Source organism: Pyrgilauda ruficollis, unplaced genomic scaffold, assembly GCF_017590135.1.
Source record: "Pyrgilauda ruficollis isolate IOZ18807 unplaced genomic scaffold, ASM1759013v1 scaffold36, whole genome shotgun sequence".
Classification (NCBI taxonomy): Eukaryota; Metazoa; Chordata; class Aves; order Passeriformes; family Passeridae; genus Pyrgilauda; species Pyrgilauda ruficollis.
The window spans coordinates 3957439-3976095 of NW_024525045.1; the positions used below are offsets into that span (position 1 = coordinate 3957439).

The 18657-nt window shown below is 42.7% G+C and overlaps 2 protein-coding genes across 11 annotated transcripts in view; both read right to left on the minus strand.

Annotated features, from left to right (window-relative positions):
• The window catches only part of AGFG1 (ArfGAP with FG repeats 1), a 36904-nt gene extending 35741 nt beyond the window's left edge, over nucleotides 1-1163 (minus strand). For 2 of the 10 annotated variants that reach the window (XM_041475748.1, XM_041475742.1), the window contains exon 1: nucleotides 530-1153. In XM_041475748.1, coding sequence (XP_041331682.1) covers nucleotides 530-696 — 167 coding nt within the window. In that variant the 5' untranslated portion in view covers nucleotides 697-1153. Of the gene's footprint in view, nucleotides 1-525 lie in introns of all 10 variants that reach the window. The other 8 variants (XM_041475743.1, XM_041475744.1, XM_041475746.1 and 5 more) reach the window with 8 other exon arrangements.
• A 13980-nt stretch (nucleotides 1164-15143) lies between these two features.
• Nucleotides 15144-18655, minus strand: MRPL44 (mitochondrial ribosomal protein L44; the record flags this gene model as incomplete). Its single annotated transcript, XM_041475636.1, has 4 exons — nucleotides 15144-15475; nucleotides 16644-16822; nucleotides 17725-18193; nucleotides 18501-18655. Coding segments are annotated over 4 exons (975 nt in total), but the record flags the coding sequence as incomplete, so codon positions are not given.
• Between the last annotated feature and the right edge of the window lie 2 nt (nucleotides 18656-18657).

An 18657-nucleotide genomic window follows, 5' to 3' on the forward strand; every position in this document is an offset into this window, starting at 1 on the left:
ATCCCCGCATCTTCAAGGCTGTCATCAGTGCATGAACTGCTACGCCACGTGCCCCTTCCCTTTCCACAAGTATTGTCGTACGCTTGCTTAATTAACCACCCCTCCAACACGTCCGTGGGGTGGTGGCGCTCGGGCTGCCCGTGCGCGCTCCCCCTGTGTGCCGGAGAAGCCTCCCCAGGATCATCTCCGGGCCGCGGGGCTGCCGTGCGCCCCAGCGCCGCACACCCTGCCGGCGGCGTCCACCTCCGCACCGGGGGCTCCGACGGGGATTTCCAGCGAACGCGCTCGGGAAAGCCTCCCGACGGCCTCCCTCCCTTCCCCGAGAGAGCCCCCTGCCCGCTGCCCTCCGACGTGGCCAAGCCGGCAACAGGAAGGGCGAGCGCAGGGGGAGCGGCGGCGCTGCGAGACCCGCGGCGGGGCTGCACCGCCCGGCCGCCGCCGCCCTGCGGACGCCTGCCCCGGCGGCCGGGGGCGGAGGTCACCGCTGCCGGGGGAATGGAGCCGGCGGTCCCCTCCCGCACTCACTCACAGGATGCCGGAGCAGGAGGTGCAAACGAAGCTGCCCACGGTCATGTCGGTGTAGGTGGGGCCCCGCTGGTCGCAGTCGAAGCACTTGCGGTTGGGCGGGAGGCTGCTCATCTCCCGCAGCAGCTTCAGGTGCTTCTCCTCCTGCTTCCGCTTGGCGCTCGCGGCCATGGCCCCGCCGGCGAGGGACGGCCCGGCACGGCGCCGGGCCCCGCTCACACCCCGGCGGCGGCGGCGCTCCGGGGCTCGGCCGGCGGGAGAGGGGCCGGGCGGGCGGGGGGGGGAGGGGAAGACAGGGGAGGAAGGGGCGGGGAGGGCACAACCGGCGCCTGCCGGCGGGCCGGTGAGAGAGCGCGGTGGCCGCTGACGCGGACCGGCAGCCCCACGAGGGAGGGAGCGGGCGGGGGCCGCGGCTCAGGGGAAGCAGCGGCGGCGGCAGCGGCACCGGGCCCGGGGCGGCGGAATGACGAGCCCGGGCGGAACCTGCGCGACACCTTTATGAGCTCAGCGAGGAGATGGCGGCGGCGGCGGAGCTCTGCGCGCCCGCCGGCAGCAGCGCCCCCTGTCGCATGGGAGGACGCACCACACCCCCTCAGTCCCCTCATGCCGCGACCCCGGCCCGGGGCGGCGCCTCCGGCGGGGCCGAATCACCCCGCGTGACCCGGCGGGGCGGGGGGAGGGCCGAGGGTCAGTCCTGTGGAGAATCCCGGTAGAAAAATATCAATAAAAAGTGAGTGCAGTTAGACTTTCCTCGGGGAGGAAGGGGATCGCCTCCCCTCCTAGCGGGGTGCTCGGGGCGTGCTGTTCCCCTCACACCGCGGGGTGCGCGCCAGGCAGTCCCCGCCGCCCCTCGTGGGCAGTGGGCTCAGGCCGGCTGGGGAGAGCGGGAGGTGCTCCGTGAAAGAACGACCACGTGCCTCGTCCCCACCCCAGCGCTGCCTGTGTCCCTCTGTGTACCAAAAGTCTGGAAATTCAGTCACGGAGCGTGGCGAGAGCAGAGGCGCTCCCGCTCGCAGCCGGGGGTCCTGGCGGCGGGCAGACCCGGGGGACGGGCTGGTGGCCCAGGTTCCGTGAGGATCGTCAGGGCGGATTGCAGCAGCCAGCGGATTTATGAGAGAACACCCCCACAGGGTCTGGCTTTCTTGGGACGGAGATGAGAAATGCACAGTTTTCCTCTGGGAATCTGGTGCCCGGCTGGCGGTTCCCGCAGCAGGGGAGAGAGCATAGCCAGCAGTCACGTACTTCTGGTACCCGAGAGGAAGCCCCAGTTTCCACAAAATAAGTGTTTGTTCTACACAAAGGTGCCTAACAGTGTGCAAAATCAATGTTAGGAAAACAAAGTCAATGCACTTTATATTTCAGTGATTTCAGTTACAAAACACCCTAGCAACGCTATGTATGATTAAAATCTTTTAAGGTTTAATGACCCAATACAATGTATTTAGGGTCAAGTTTTGTGCCCCTGACGTCAGTACACATATGAGCAAGATCTGATCCACTGTATTTTCCTCATAGTTTAAGTTTAAAAAAATCTAGGACTAGGTGTTCAGCATCAGTAATCTGTCCTTCCTCTTCTGATTCCTCTGGATGTGCTATGTGCTAATTTACATGAGCTGATCAACCAGTTCTAAGTTTTAAACACAGAAGGCAATGCTCTAATTTCTTTCCTAGTATGGATGGCAGGAGCTGTTCAAAGTGAAAAATGAACATCACTAAATAATCACCAATGCTTAAATAGCACTCTTAAGAGTAAACAGGAAATATTTCCAGTCTTATAAGGACCAAATTCTCACTGCTTCCTTTAATTTTTCACTTCTCTATGAAATGCTGATATTCTTGTTATTCAGGAGGTTTCATTTATTTTGCCTTTTACAAAAAACGCTGACATTGTACCTTTGCCAATGACCTAAATGACCTAAAGCAAATGACCTGAATTTGGAAAAAAAAAAAAAAATTTGAAGGTTAAAAAACAAGTTGTTGGGGTTTTTTTCCTGGAAAATCCTTCGGAGAGCAGTGATTGGCCACACACCTGCTGCAGCAGAGAGTTGCTGCATGCAGCCAGGTTTTGTTTCAACCAGAGTCAAAGGTGGTTTGTAACTGAAGCGGGAGCAAGCAGCTTCGACTGCTCGTGTCACGACTGAACTCACGTGAATGTCACACAGGAACAGCTGCTAAAAAAATGACATCGCTGTCATTGACGTTGTCATTGTCAGTAAAATGTGGAACTGAGCTCCCAGGGAAAATCCTAGCACTGTTTAAGTCAATCAGAAAGTTCAGTAGGAATCCTATGGCTCCAGTTTGCTTTGTGAAGAAGCAGTCCTGCCATTATTCTGGTGTTTGAGAAGCCTATTGAGCCAAGATAGGCTTACACTAGTGGATGAATTACCTATGTTAACATTTATGTGGTTTAGAAACCACTTTTTGTAAATACCAAGCTTCTCCGTTGTGCATCTTACAGAGCAAATTTACCCCAGGAAACTAGAGAATGAGACTTCAGGGTTGTGTGAGGAAACACTGTGTTACAAATGAGATCTGTGGGATTCGCGTTCTTCCAGAGTCTGTGGGCACACCTGGGGCTCCTACAATCAAATATCTACATCTTACCCTCCTGTTTGGTCAGAGCCTAAGGAGTACAAGGCCCTAAGTATAACTGAGTGTAACACTGTTGACACATACAGATCTAAAAACTGGCTACAGTAACTTCTGTTTCACCTCCCCACAAGCAATAACGTAACTGGTGCTCCTCTCCCACTCCCGCTTTTTCTATGTTTTGCTGCTCACAGCTAGCGTTAATTCCCTCAAAGCAGCTGGTCTGTGTTTTCTCTAAATCACTAAAGGAAAATATCCACAAATAATACACATTAATAAAACCGCTTCTCTTCAGTTTTACTCCTGGGTTTTCTTCTTCATTACATATTTTTCTCTACTCTACAACCCCAATTTCCTTTCCTGCAGCCTCTCTGTCCAAATTTGTTCTTTATTCTCTCCTTCTAATGACCATACTTCTGCAGTTGGAAATATACTGGCCAGCTGTTTATTCCAAAAGTGCTTAATCCCTGCTGCACCTGCTACAGCTTTTAGCATTAAAATTAATTTCTTAACAAGAAGTAGAACAATTATTTTTTATGCTTGCAACATTTCTCTTTACATAAGAAACAGAATTTAATATTCCAGTCATAGGTAATAATATCTGAAAGATGTTTCTTTGGTAAGCTCTTAAATATGGGCCAATAGGGTATAAATTATAATATACAAACACATAATCTAGTGGATTTATTGTCATGACCAAAAGAAACAAGACTCTAAGAATGTACATTTGGGAGATGAATAAGACATTCTCTGTTTGCCACTAGGATTGAGGTCAATAATATCCACTTTAAAGCAATTAACCCAGCAGGATAAGTGACGTGAAAATTATCATGCTGAAAGGCTAATGGGCTATTAAATCCATCTTGCTTCACCACTGATGGGCATACAGAATTAATCCTGGGATTAGGTATAGCAGATCGAGGGTAAACTGCTGCCTCACTTCATATTCGTATATGAAGGGTTTTCTGAAAATGCTAGGAAAGAACACAGCCAGAACATTCACTGATATGCTCTATTCAAGGTTCAGTCCACTGAGCATAAATTAGTGTGTCTGTGCCTGGCCTTATTCAAGCAGTAGTTTTTTATTAATGAATAGATACATTTTGGTAAGAGATCAGAACAAGAGAAAGTCATAGCAATGGTTATATAAATCATACTGCCTGTTGACAATTATCTAAATCTGGACAATTCAATGCAAGAAAATGGTCAGACAAATATGATTGAATTACAACATTATCTTTACTTGCAATGCCATTTCCCTTGGACAGCTCCCACCCACTGCTATGACATTAACATAGTAAGAAGAGATAAATGACAGAAAGCCCTGCCTTTACCCTTAATAACTGTGAATAAGAAACTGACCTCACAATAAAGAGAAAGGCACAGTCTCATCAGCTTGGGATTTTTGTAATGAACAAGTTAGTGGTCTGTATTTTTTTAATATCATCTTTTATTTGTGTGAAATACACCTAATTCTTTGGAGTAATATGGGGTAGGGGATGGTTTTCAGTCACCATATGGTTCTCTTCCTGCTTTCTAGATAGGCCAGTGATGTTGAAAGGTTATCAATATTTCAGCCTTGCCCCTTTATTTGACACAGTTCTTGAATTTCCATCGTGCCTTAAGTGCACTAGATCATATTCCAGTTTGTAATCACAGACTAGGCAGTGGAAAGAACATGCCTATATACAGTTGCAGTGAAGGCAAAATATCTGTCATAGGAATGCATATCTTGTATGTAAGGCAAATGCATTTAATTTTTAAGTTAATCTTTACAGGACATTACTTTTTAGAGAATGTGCCAATGTTTCTATTACTGTTTTTTGTTTTGTATTGGTTTATCATTAATCTATAAAACCCTGTAGTTGATTCATGTAGTTAAATAAGCTGTCACAGAGTTTTGTTAAAACGATTGTTTCATGCATCTTTCAGAGGAACATGCCAGAGGAGAGAGGAACCCTTTAAACCACAGAGTATATTCATACTTGATCCTGTTACAGCAATAGAAATATAATGGTAAGTCATAATATTTTACATTTGCTGGAACATCCCACAGAAATTTTGGCAATACACAAGACAGCCCAGAGTCTATGGGTAGAAGAAGGAAGTTGTGGAACTGATATGAACAAAACTACAAGGCTGCAAAAAAATCCATCTTTAGGACACAAATGTGAAAGACAGAATGGTGGCAAGATAGTTCAACTCTTCAACTCTTCTGGTTCTAAATTAGAAGAGGGAGAGATAGAACTTAAACAGACATCTAAACCCCAACAGCTTCTCTAGTATTTGGCTACATAAAGTACTGAACCAGGAAATACTCTCCCAGCTGTCTGAGCAGGAACAACTTAATTTTCACATTAAAGTTTAAAGACCTAAGTTATTTCTTGACCTATAAATGAGATTTGTATTTAAAGCCCAATGTATTTTGAAGTTCAGTTCTTCAGTATCTTTTCCACTTGACGATGAGCATTTCCTGCCTGTTTTCTGTAAAACTCCCATGGGAGTGAAGAGAGGCCTTCATTGCTTTTCACTAATGAATCTAAATTATTGATTAGTCAGTCTAATTTGTGGATACTGCTATTGGTTAGTGCTGTCTTAGAAGTGCCTTAGATTGGGCAAAAAGAAATACAGGTAATTTCACACAGATCTTCAGTGAGGGAAAGACTATTAAAATAGATAGGAGAAACAGCATTTTCAGCCAGTGTTCTTTTATTTGCCCACACTTCACAGAACTCACATATTCTCCTTCATACTGCCCTAGAATTTTATTTATTTTAATAAACATTGCTTGAGGGCTGATTTGGGGAACACTAGAGTACAATTAACCGTTCTGAGCAGACATCTTTCAGTGCTTATGGTAACCCTGAAGCAGTGTCTAAAACTGGAATCTAGAAAACAGGTCCATGAATTTCTAATTCTCTAAGTAATCTGATTATATAAAGAATTAAAAAGGACAAAAAGAAAGAAAAAAGGGGCAGAGTCAGAGTTCCCAAGACAGGTCACAAAATACCTGTCATGCACTGCATGATCTGAAACACTGAGATTGTAAATCAGTGACTCCAATGCAGTAATGTTTGAGTCTTGCCTGATAAACAAAGTTTTGTACACTCCACTGCACAAAGCAATGAATATAACAAGTGTCAGAATAGCTAAACATCATGGAAATGTCCATTTGGACTCGAAATGGGATGAAAAATAACAGTGAGTAAAAAAATGGAGATGGACATAACAAAAGAGGGAAATACAGGAAACAGAGCTTTGAAATGTCAGACATTCAACTAGAAGAATACAGAACATAATCTATGTCATGTGAATATGGGAAAATTAAGTTTTTCAGTTACCCCATTTCTGAAAGAAAATATTTTAGAGGACACCTACAAAAAGAAAACCAATTCTATGAACTTTAGTGTAATGTTCTCATTACTGTAATTTTAAAATCTGAGATGTTGTGACCAAGACTTTTTTCCATTAATCTTACTACAAAAAGAAAACCAATTCTATGGACTTTAGTGTAATGTTTCTCACTACTGTAATTTTAAAATCTGAGATGTTGTGACCAAGACTTTTTTCCATTAATCTTTGAGAATTTGTCTCAATCAAACTGCAGAGAGAAGGGCTTTATGACTGGTAGCAATAACAGATAAAAGTAAAAGCACTAACAAGATGCACAACAGACAAAAAAATCCCCCAGAGAATGTAGCACAGGCTCCTGCAGCTGCAGTGAGTGGATATGGATAATCCCTGGTAGCTGCAAATACCCTCTTAGGGGAGGTTTTCTGCAGGAGAAGCCTAATCTCAATCCATACATAGGAAAAACAATGCTGAACCTAGTAACAGCTTAGCACTTTCTCTCCGTGTCATTTTCTTCAGAAGTACAAAAACAAACATTCAAATTGTTGTTTAGAATAACTGATTTAACAAAAAAAAAAAATTAATCCCCTGACACTCAGGCCTCTTGTACCTTCTCCTGTACAGCAAGAGCACCTGCAGTGTCTCGCCTTGAACTGTGTTTAACACTGCAAGCCATACTTGTAGTTACAAACAGCTGTGAAAAAATTAAGATTTCTTTCAAGAATGCATTCTCTGCTGAAGAGGCAATGACAGACATGTCTCTTGGAAACAATGTGTGGGAATTTCAAGTGAGAAGGTTGGTTTTGAAAGGATTTGTCAATTCGAAAAACTCTCTTTTAACCAGGACATAAAAAAGTGAAATGCTTATCTTCATGTGACTTAACCAAATTGTCTTGACATGAAAAAGAAGCATTTTTTATTACGTGACAGGAATATTTAATATTTACTAGTTACGTGTTTAAATGAATTTTAAAAAATCTGAAAAACAACAGAACAAAAACCCAACAATGAAACAACCACCAGAAACAAATGAATAATCAATGGCATGTTGTGCACAGTAACATTCCATGTACTGGGTTTCAGAAATGGGAAGAGTGTAAGTGTTCAGAACATTATCACAGCCTGAACAGAACAAAACCTTGATTTGGTTTGTGGACAAGAGAATTAATAAACACCCTGAAACCGCACAGTGAATGAAAAATTTGGGATAACAGCAGAAGAAATAGCAGTGTCTTACTGACATAAACAGAGTCATTTGAGAAATACGTCCCTGATGTCCAAGAGATTTTATACAAATGGAAAAAAACCCCACCAGCAAGGTCCTCTGGGCTACCACAGATGAGGAAAATTGGTGGGGAGAAGGAACCTGACAGTTTATAAATCAGCACAAATAAGGAAACAAAAATATTACAGAAGCTGTTAGGAAAGCATAGTATTTCTTACAAAGTAGGACTTTTAATCAAGTCTCTTGTAATTGTTAGAGTTTGTTACCCTTTCAGTATAATTCTTTTAGATGTCTCTTCTGTCTACCCTGACTTTCCTAAACCGTCAAGATCCACTTTATGAATACCCAGAGGTTTTACATCCTGCTCCTTTTTGCACGTGGTTGTTTCAGACCCCAGTGCTTTCCTAATAAATGTCCATCTTTGCAATTGTTCCAGTTTGATGTATTCATAGTCAGCTTATAAATACTGCTCTGAAACCTTCAGGTCCTTGTCCCACCCTGCACGTCCCTCTGTGCCACAGATATCTGCCCAGATGCCACGGGGACACATGCAGGCAGGAGATAGAGGGGATGGAGGAGCTTTGTGCATTGCTGCGCTATAACTTTGCTGATTAGGAGAGTAAACACTCAAAACAGAACCAATTTAAGCAAAGGAACAATTAGCACAGAAAGGTTTCACAGTAATTATTGAAAAGTTTTCATTCATACTGACCTAGGCATTTGCCAGGGTAAACTCATTTTACACTCCTGGACAGAGATCACTGTTCAAACCCACCTGCAAAAGTGCTTAGCACTTTTTGTATTTTTTCTATATAAACAGTCAGTGAATGTTCAGAGTATTTGTGTTTTGTTTCTTTGCTGCAGCCTCTCAGCATTGCCAGGCAATGCCCACAATTGCTCTCGTTCCTCTAGACAACCAGTGTCATCCCCTTGTACAATGAAATCCAAATAACCATTTGTCACAGCTCTTTGGAATAACATCTTCATGTTAAATGATGTATTGTTATGCTTCAAAACTGGAAATTATCTTGAAGCATAAAATTATTCCTTGCAGGTTTCAAAAATTAGCTAGCAAGAGTCAGATAGCTCAGCAGTGTGTACTATCACTAGCAACAAATCCTTTCTGCAACAGGAGGAGTTTTTCTCTAAAGTAAAATTTGGAAGCTTATTCCAAATTTTATCAAACTTTGTAATTTTTCTTGTTATCATTTAATCCCTGATGGTTTTGGTTACTAGGAAATGAAGAGTACAGTACTCCAATCAAGAAAAAAAATGTTCAAACTTTTTTTAAAATAGTCTGTTTCTACTTATGAGATCAACCAAATTCAACCTGATCCATGATCATCTCCTAAACATTTGATCTTACAGCTGAGCTTGCAGTGGGCAGTTGAAATAACCAATTAAGAACTAATTGGTTTGAAAGGAAACTTTCAAAGAAATAAACTGTGAAATGACCTAATTCTGAAACCTGGGAATAATCAACAGTTTGCTTCTGGTCTAGATTTCCAGGAAGTTCAGCAGTCTGCCTGCTGATCATGCAGCACAGAGCCTGAATCAAAGAAACCCTCACAAAGCTCACTTGGACATCATGCCTGCAGTCACAGGACACCGTCAGGGCAGATTCCCAACAGCTGGGAAAAAAAAAATGTGCAGTGCTGTGGGTGAGAAGTGAAACTGGGTGGGTGTGGGCATCTAAGCTCCTACTAAAGTAATCAGAGCAGTAGTAGAAGCAATAATGAATTGCCATGGGGGGATCTGGTAAGTGTCAATATGAATGTCATCCTTTTTCCTTCTTCTCCAGTTGTTGTCTCTTTGCCTGATGGCTACAGGTTGTTGAAAACTGCCTGACTGAAAACATGCTGAAATAGCATCACATGATATTTGAGAGAGGAATTAAATATTTAACATGTATTTCTACTGCAAAAGAAACATGAAAGAAAACTGAACTGTGCTCTGATATTATAAACAGAAAATTACAGGGGAATAATTCAAATCTAAACCCATCACCTCCCTAGTTATGAAAATCTAATCAAATTATAAAAGTAGCTCTCCCAAGCTCATTGCCACAGTCGTTGCTCAATCAGAAGGTCTGTGTAATAGAAGAGGAAACCTTCAGACACACTTTTAGATTAGGCAACTGTGTTTTTCCTGATGGACTGTAAAAAAATTTTATAAACATTTCCACTTCCCATCACTTGAAATTAAAGAGAATAATTTCCAGTAACTTTCAACTACCTCAACTATCGAAGCCATTCTCTTTCTGGACTCTTTTCCTTCTTAAACATTCTCTCAGATGTTGGACTGATTTTCACAAATTGTTTCGTTCTGTTGTCATCCTAAACTGACCTTTTTGCCAGTAACTTGGAGGATAAAGCTGCGCCTCCTAGTGCTACTGTAATAACCACTAAAGTAACTGTATTTCTTTATTTAACCACCAGAACTTTTAGACAAATCCTTGCCCTCTGGTGGTGGGAATGCTTCCCCTGGTTAATCCTCCTAACATGACTAATTCTGTGACACTTCCTTAGCTTCAAAAGTATTTTCTTAATTTTGCAGAACTGCCTCTGTGGAGGAGATACTCCACAAAAACAGGTTTCAGAATGTTATCTTTGAACTCCAATTACTCTGAATTTTCTCTCATAGGTTTAGGTCTAATGTAGGCAGTGGTGCTCCACCTGTGTGTTTCCTTCAGCCTTCAGGCACACTAATTTTCATTCCACTTGGCTTCATTGTTTGACCTGTCAATATCCCCTGCATTACCTCAGAGATATTCATCCCAAATCTGGATACATCCCCACAAGTTTGCTCAACATGGCAGTGGGTCTCTCCTCACTTACTACCTGCTTACTACTATCATTCTCTAGACATGGTCAAATAAGTGAGAGCAGAACATTTTAAAACTTCCAAACTTCATGACTGCAGAAACTGATATCCTGCACCAGTCACGAGTATTTAATTTCTCCCTTCTCTAAGGCTGAAAAATTGATAGGAGCACTTTTCCTCCCCACCCAAGTGCATGGTACAGCCTACAAAAAGCCACACACACACTGGCATTGACAAACTGAAAATTTGATTAAATACTTGGCTAAGTATGTGGGAATCATGAAACTATGGAACCTCTTGTCAGGAGCAAAGGCTACTGAAACAATTTGCATTAAACTTGCATTAAACAGTGTTAAGTTTCTTTGAAGGCAGATATCAAAACATTGTTTCGGAACTTTTTTTTTGCAAGTTGCATATTTTTAGTATCAGAAATGCCACATAAATATTGGCCAGGTAATTTAAACTACTACTGAAAAAACCATTTTTAATAGAAATGCCTACTTACTTATGCAATTCATTTTGGTTTCCTATATAAAGTAACAACATCAGGTGCTTTAAACCAAAATGATACCTTCACAACAAAGAGTATTAAACTAAAAAAGTCAGGTAACAACTTATCTAAAAATGTTACTTACCTAAAAAGTTAGAAAAACAATTATAGCTCTGATTTATATAAGCATCCCAGACTGAGAAAACAGAGGACTGCAGACCTATTGAGATGCCCCTTAAAGGGGAGCCCTCAAGCACATTGAAAATTCAATGAAATTTTAATATCATTGCAATTAAATGTAAAATTCCTCCAACACCAATAAAATCAAGATTTCTTCTGATAAAGAACATTGGTATAAGAGTAAGTGAGCACAACTGGCAATGACCAGTCCCAGAGGTAAAGTCTAAATTTTAATTTCCATATCAGAAAAGTGAGTTCTGTAATTGTCCCCAGCTGGAGCAACAGGAGCAAAAGATTTAACGTGTCCAAAATTAATATGTTTGATTATAAACCTATAAGTTCAAGAACACAGTCCCCAGCACAGCTGCCACAGACTGGCAGAAACATTACACTTATTACACAGAAATAGAAAGGGATGATGATGTTTACCTTCTCCCTAGAGCTACCCTTTTCCCAAAGAAGAACAGCCCAGTTTTCATGTGCACCACGAAGAGCTGCATTGCAGTGTGCCTGTGATTTAGGAATCACTAAGAGCCTTCAATAATGCTCTGATTCTATCACACAGAGCAGCTGTTCCCACTCTGCAGCCTCCAACTACAGCAGGGGCTATTTACTGACCAGCTGGTGAGCACTGGATCTTTAGTTTCTTAGGCAAGCTGAAAAGGTAAAAATGCAAAACTAGTGCCATTACATCTGGGGAACTGATTTAGAAAGAAAAAACCAATCTGTCCTTGTTGAGAAGTGTTTGCTTCTCAACACTAAATGAATCTCTCAATATTAAACTTCAAAGCTCTGATGTAAGAGAACCCAAATAGTTCAGAGCCTCTTTAAAGTTGCCACAGCACTCAGTAAAGTTAAGGACAAGGAAAAGTAGGGCTCTTCTTATGTTCCTGTACTGCATCATCCCCTCCTTCTGCCCTGCAAAACACAAAGAGAACACATCTTTTGATGTTTTGAATTCTTCATGGCTTTGTATAGCAGCATAACACCAGAGCACCTCATTTAAATTTTTGATTTATCATAAATCCCAAAAGATTGTTATAAGAAGTAAAAAATGTCATAAACCAGTAAAAGCTTTAACTTTTCACCAGCAACTTCAAACTCTGAATTAACACAGATATAACTGCAAAATGATTGTGTTTTCATCTCCTGCCTTTAAGTCACAGCAACAGTTCACACAAGAATTATTCCTGGACCTTTTTTTTTTTTTTTTTTTTCTTTTTGTTAAGAGAAAATTGAAGCAAAACATCTGGTTATTGTAACCGGAAGCTGCAGCTGAAAGCAAGGAGACAGAACTGGGTTCTCAGTCACATAACTGAACTGCTGAGACACAGGAGCAAAGGCACAGACAAGCAACATAAGAGCTGTTGCTGAGATCAGAAGCAACCTAACAACAGTGCATGAGAGCATATTAAGAAATTATTCTCCAATTACTTAGCTGCTACCAATAGAATAGAACTTCTCTCCTTTCTCAAAATAAAATTACTTTTACAACACTTAAAAGACAAAGGATATAGATGACAGAAACAGAGTAATCCAAGACCATTCACACACTGGATTTACCTTAACATTTGGAGAAAAAGCAAGTCTAGGTAACTAGTATTCCCTACTGTTTAGTGAGTTTACAAATGTAATTTTTATAACACTAATCTAGTTCTTCAATGGGTTGCCAGAATAAAATGTCCCGATTCCTTTCTGTCAGTCATTATTGACACTGCTCTGTTGTCTCTCTGAAAGATAATTAAAATGTGACTGTGAAAGGAACAACCAAGGGGAGACGTAAATGCACTTGTACTCAGCACCAATGCAAGCAGCTCACAAAGCACTTTTCAGACAAAACTGCCATGGAATTTCATGAACAATGTTTCTGAGATGCCATTTTCACCACACTCTATAGCTAATGATTTCTGTAGGTCTGACAAATCTTTTAACTATGCTATGGTTTATGGCTACTGATTCAAAAAACAAGGAAAAAGGTTAGTAACCTGAAGAATATGAATGATCCCACTAGCACAGCTGTAGATCCTGATATGTTGAGTGTCAGAAATTAAAGCACGTATATGACATAAAATGCTTTCCCGAGCTTCAGAAACTTGAAAATAGGACACACTTTCTTATAAAAATTCCTTTTTCAGTCAACACCTCTATAAAAACCCAGTCCTTTCTTTCCATGTCCCATCTTTTCATTTGATCTCAATACATTCCATACATGTGCCACACAGTAAACTGATTTATCTTGCATCACTCAGCTTTTACCAGCACAGTATTCCACTTCTCCTAGGACTTATGCCCACATTCCAAACTATAAAGCCAGAGGAAGGAGATCTTAATTGTTTTCAAAGGTAAACTGACTGAAATTTGCTTCTCCATCTCAAAATACATAAATACGTATATAAAAGCAGTCGGTAACTTGGGCTGTAAAAAACCCACCTTCACTATTGTCCTTTTAAAATAGGTAAAGAGCAATAACCTCATCTGGAAACTAAAAATAGCATGAGTAATTTTACCATCTTTTCACTTTTTGCTCTTATTCCCCTGGAATATAGTGACCTTATTGGCTTTGCTTATGTAAGTGGTAATAGATTGCCTAGCTGGAATTTTTCATTTAACACAAGCAATTTTGTGCATATTTTCTGCTGGGCCAATCTTTCTGTCCTCCTTTTTGCATTCCAGCTCTCACTGGTGTGACCTCTCAGCCAGGGGCAGCAGGAAGGTCTCGCTGCTCTCCAGCCACGTTTGACACTGGGTGAGATGCAGGGCACTGAGTGCTGGAGACACTCAGGGGTCACACACAGACTCCTCCTGCCTCAGAACACCAATAAATCTGTTTCCACTGGGTTGACAGAGCCAGCACTCACTGTCACAGCACAGACCTGCCCAGCAGCTGCATCCAGGACCTTTGGCTGCTAAGAGTCCTTCCCTAAATCCAACTTGTGGGCCAAAGGCAAAGGATGTGTTGCAATGGACAGCACTATCAGACTTGGATCAGTGGCCATGGCCTGATTCTCCCCCTCCTGTTAGTGAAGGCACATTCATTTACCTGGTGTCTGCCTTCACAATTAGTGCTCACAATGGCATAAAGCAGGAAACACTTGTGAACATCCAGCTTCTTGGTCCTACATCCAGCTTCTTCCTTGCAGGGCTCAGACAAGTTTGTAATAGACACTTCACTCCTTTTTTAAGCAAATTATTCTGCAATAGCCACAGTTCTCACACATCTGTTGCCCTCTGGTCGACATGCTGACTTTCTATCACATTTAACAGAAATATCATGCAGGTACCTGAATTATTCCTAAGTGTCTTTCCATTCATTGGGAGTTACACTAAAACAGCTACAGATGTTGCAAACAAGACAAACCCTGATTTCACTGAATCCAATACTTCAGTCATGAGACTGCTTAAATGAAAGAACATGGACTAAACAGGAAAAGTACCAAAAAGAAAAAAAAGAGAAAAAAAGAAAAACTTTATCTCACAGCCTATAATGAAATCATGTTCTCCAATTTCTTTAGGTTCAGGCTTTCATGATCCTTATTTTCACCTATTTCTCATTTTGCTACAGAGGCATTTTTACAAGTTTTAAAAATCTTTCAGAGCGTGCTCCAACAATAGAAACCAATGTGAATGGCAAATAAAATTTGGATGAAAGCAGTGAGACCTCAGAGTTTGAATCCTCAGCAGTGTCAGGATCATCATCACACCTGATGGACACATCGATCCAGATGCAATCCAAAGGCTGACATATGTTAATTCAACTCAGCTTATTAACAATCCTCTCCACACAATCTCCAAGGAAGCATTCATGAAAGCTGTTTCTGTACAGTGAGAGTTTGTCACATGTTATTAAACATCACAAAAGATGGTCTCCTGTGATGTACAGAAAAACTTCTCAGCCAAAAGGCAAAAATTCAGAGTAAGGGCACTTCTGTTACATTTGGGAAAATAAGCAAATGTTAAACATTGTGCAAAAGGAAAAGACTTTATTTAACACCATATATGATTTGGAAGTTTCAAGCACTGAAGACCAGAAAGACAAACTGTATTTTGCTTTTCCAAATACACCTATATTCAGCATGGAAGCCATTGATTTTTAAGATACACCAGAAATGTCTTTCAGCATCTAGTTACTGCTGATTGCCTTTTCAGCTGCCAATCCTTGTTTGGGTTTTGAGTAATCCCAAGGTCTCCTGTTCTCTGTGTATCCATAGAGCTTCCGCAGTGCCACTCGTGCAGCCTCCTCCTCTGCAGCCAGCAGTGTTTCACCAGGGCCTTCAGCTAACATCTTCTTATCACTTGGGGAAAAAAAAACCCAAAGTTAAAACCATGAAAAACCAAAGTTTCCGTCATAAAACCCTGAGCACTGCTGTGTAACAGGAATAAAACAGACTGGTTTTTCTCCAATGTCTTTGAACACTGATTTATGTATACACACAATGGAAACATTTCTGTTGGTCTTTCCTGCAAAGGTAAGTAATTGTATATTCAATAATGGAAACTCAGATCAGAAATGTGTCCACTTCCTGGAAGAACACCACTCTGTTCATTTAGGTTCCTAACACAGCACTGTTCTTTACAGCATTCAATTTGTCAGCCCTGTTAAAAACATGCAAATTTGTTACTCTGGTTAGCTAAGTGCTTTTGTCTTTTCTCCTCCCCTGGTAAGGAAGCATTTCAAACTGCTTCAAAAGGACTGACAGAGAAGCTCTCTCTGCTGTGAATTTTGTGCTCATGTCTGTTTAACAAACACCTATGCACACACACTACATAGGAGTAGTTCATGAAGGGACACCAGGGATTCCTGAAGAGAAACAATCAAAGTTCCTTTCTTTTTTATAAGATACATTTTAGAAGGTACAGAAACCAAAGCAGGGTAAAGCAGAACAAGTTAAAGCATGTGTTCATCTGCAGTTCCTTTAGTAAAGCAGCTGTGATGTGGATTCTGTCACTCCTGGGCACTGACCACACCTGACACAAATGCACCAGGGACAACTGGCACTTCCTAAGCTGTGCCTGGACACAGACACTCCTATGGCCCAGTTTACAGTGCTGCTGATTTTCAAACTCAAAAGCTTCTCAGGAACTTAAAATGAGTCTCTCTTCCATCCCACCTCCCTCGATGTCTCTTTATGCTTGCCCAAGCCCTGGACACAGCTGTGGTCCCTCCAAAGCCATGCAGTTATGGTGTTCCCAAAGCTCCTGTGTCAGGTCACTCAGAACACACCCAGGCTCTTTGGTGCACTCCCTTTAGCCTCTGGAGCCCTTAGTCAGAGACTGTTTATGGATCACCACAGCAAGCTATGGCCAATGCTTAAATGGCTCATTTTATATGGAACTTAGTATCATGCTTCTTTTCTGGAACAACTTGACCAAAAAGCATGAGTAGAAAAGTAAAAGACCATCTTCCCTCCTTCCCACTCCTCCAATTAAAGCCATTTAACGTTAAATTATAATTGCACTAACCAGTACAACCCAACAAAGTAGACTGGCAGAACCGTGCTGACTCCCAACTGCCTGGTAATTCTTGGTTCTGGAGCAGAGATATTCCTCTTGGTCAGCTCTTCCAGCAGTAAACCCATAGGATTTACAACTTCCCAGATCTCAAATAGGTCTTTTCCAATCAGCTGGGGAATGAAAAAGTCCTAAACAAGAAAATTTAGAAGTTACAATTAATGGCTTGAGATTCTGTTGTCTCCTAACAAAAATACAGTATGAAGAGACAATAACAGACAACAGATTCCTGAAATGAATGATAAACCTGCCTCAGTGCCCCATCCCAGTGCTTGGAATCTCTGATTGTGGTTTAGCCACTGACAGAATTGTGCCAGGGGCAAAGTCAGCCCCAGACCAGAGAAGGGACAGCTCCAGCCTGAGGGGCAAGCCGTGGCAGCAGAGGAGCTGGGGCAATACATGGAAATGTGTAAAAACCCACGGGTCCTTCACCTGTTTGGATCACTCTCTTGTCTGTAACAGCTCCTTGCTCTTACAGACACCTCTCAATGGTCTTGTATCAGGAAGAACATTTTAACAAACACTTCTCCACTGCAAAACTAAAGATAAGTGAAAAGGATGACTGAAACAACAGTAGCTCTTAAAACTACTTTGTCACACTGAATTTCAATCAAACATTTGTGTATGAAATATCTTCAGGGGCTTGCACTCCTAAGTGCAAAATCTATGAACTCATCCCTGTTTATATAGAACAGAGTTTTTAAAAATTGAAGATATATGAAATCTCACATGGAATAATTTCATTATCTGATAATATAGCACATGGAATATAATGCTTTCCCTTAGCAACTTTCAGCAAATATTAATATCACCATCATAATCCAGAAGTATATGATTTATGTACTTGATCAGCCTTCTTAATGAAAAAAAAATCCCATAAAAATCCCCAATCCCCAAAACCACCCCAAAAACAGCTGAACACCACCACCACCAGATTTCATTGTTAAATTGTCTTGCTTTGGTACTGTCAAACTTCTGCCAATTCCCTGGATCTCTCCCCATCCAGGTACAAAGCAGCATTCATTGAACCTACCCTGACAAAGATCCCGGTTCTCTCGGGCCCGCTGCTTTCCAGCAGGGCTCCTATCACGGCGAGGAACGTCCTCTGCAGCACGTCTGGTGGGGCAGGAAAATCCCTGCAAAGCGCCAGGTCCTGTATGGACAGGTTTTGAGCCACATAAGAGACAAGTTCCTGACTGGTAAGAAAATTAACCAGTGCTTCTATGCCCTTTGCAGGTAACTCTGGGTAGGCGCCTTCAAAGCACTGCGCCAGGTAGGCGCGGGCAAAGCGCAGCCCTCGCTCCGCAAGGCCGGCGTTGTCCTGGAGCTGAAGAGCGACCGCGTCCTTGTCCAGCCCCAGCTGCCGGCGCCTCGCCTCTTCGCTTTCGATGTAGCAGGGGTTAACAAACGCAGTCTTGAGAAGGTCCAGGGCGAAGTTTTCCTGCACTCGGTGGCTGAAGGCTTGGACCTCCGCGTGGTAATCCCAGTTGGGCTTCTCGGACCTGCGGGCGCGGAAAGGGAACCAGCTCAGGAACAGAACGCGTTACCGGCCCCGCGCCTTTCGAAAGGGCACGAGAAACGAAATTGATCTTGAATACCAAAGCTAGTATTTGAATCCCTAGGGTCAAACACTGTCGGTTCCATATCCCCGTCTGCCTGCCCCGTTCAACACGGACTGTGCCAACCTGCGGAGCCCAACCCATTCTGCTCCAAAGCGTGAGCAGACGGGGCCTAAACGTTCTGATTTCCCCCCTTTTTGGGGCCGGCGCACTCCTTCTCCGAGCTCCACCCGCCCTTCCCGCCGCTCACCGCCGCTGCGGAGGCGCCTGTAGCCGCTGCAGCTCCAGATACGCCCGGAGCCACCGCTTCTTTTCGGGGGGCGGCGCGGTGCCGAACGCGGTGCCGAGCCCGGCGCCCCGCCCGGCCCCGGCCAGGAGCGGCCGCGCCGCCCGCAGGAGCAGCCGCG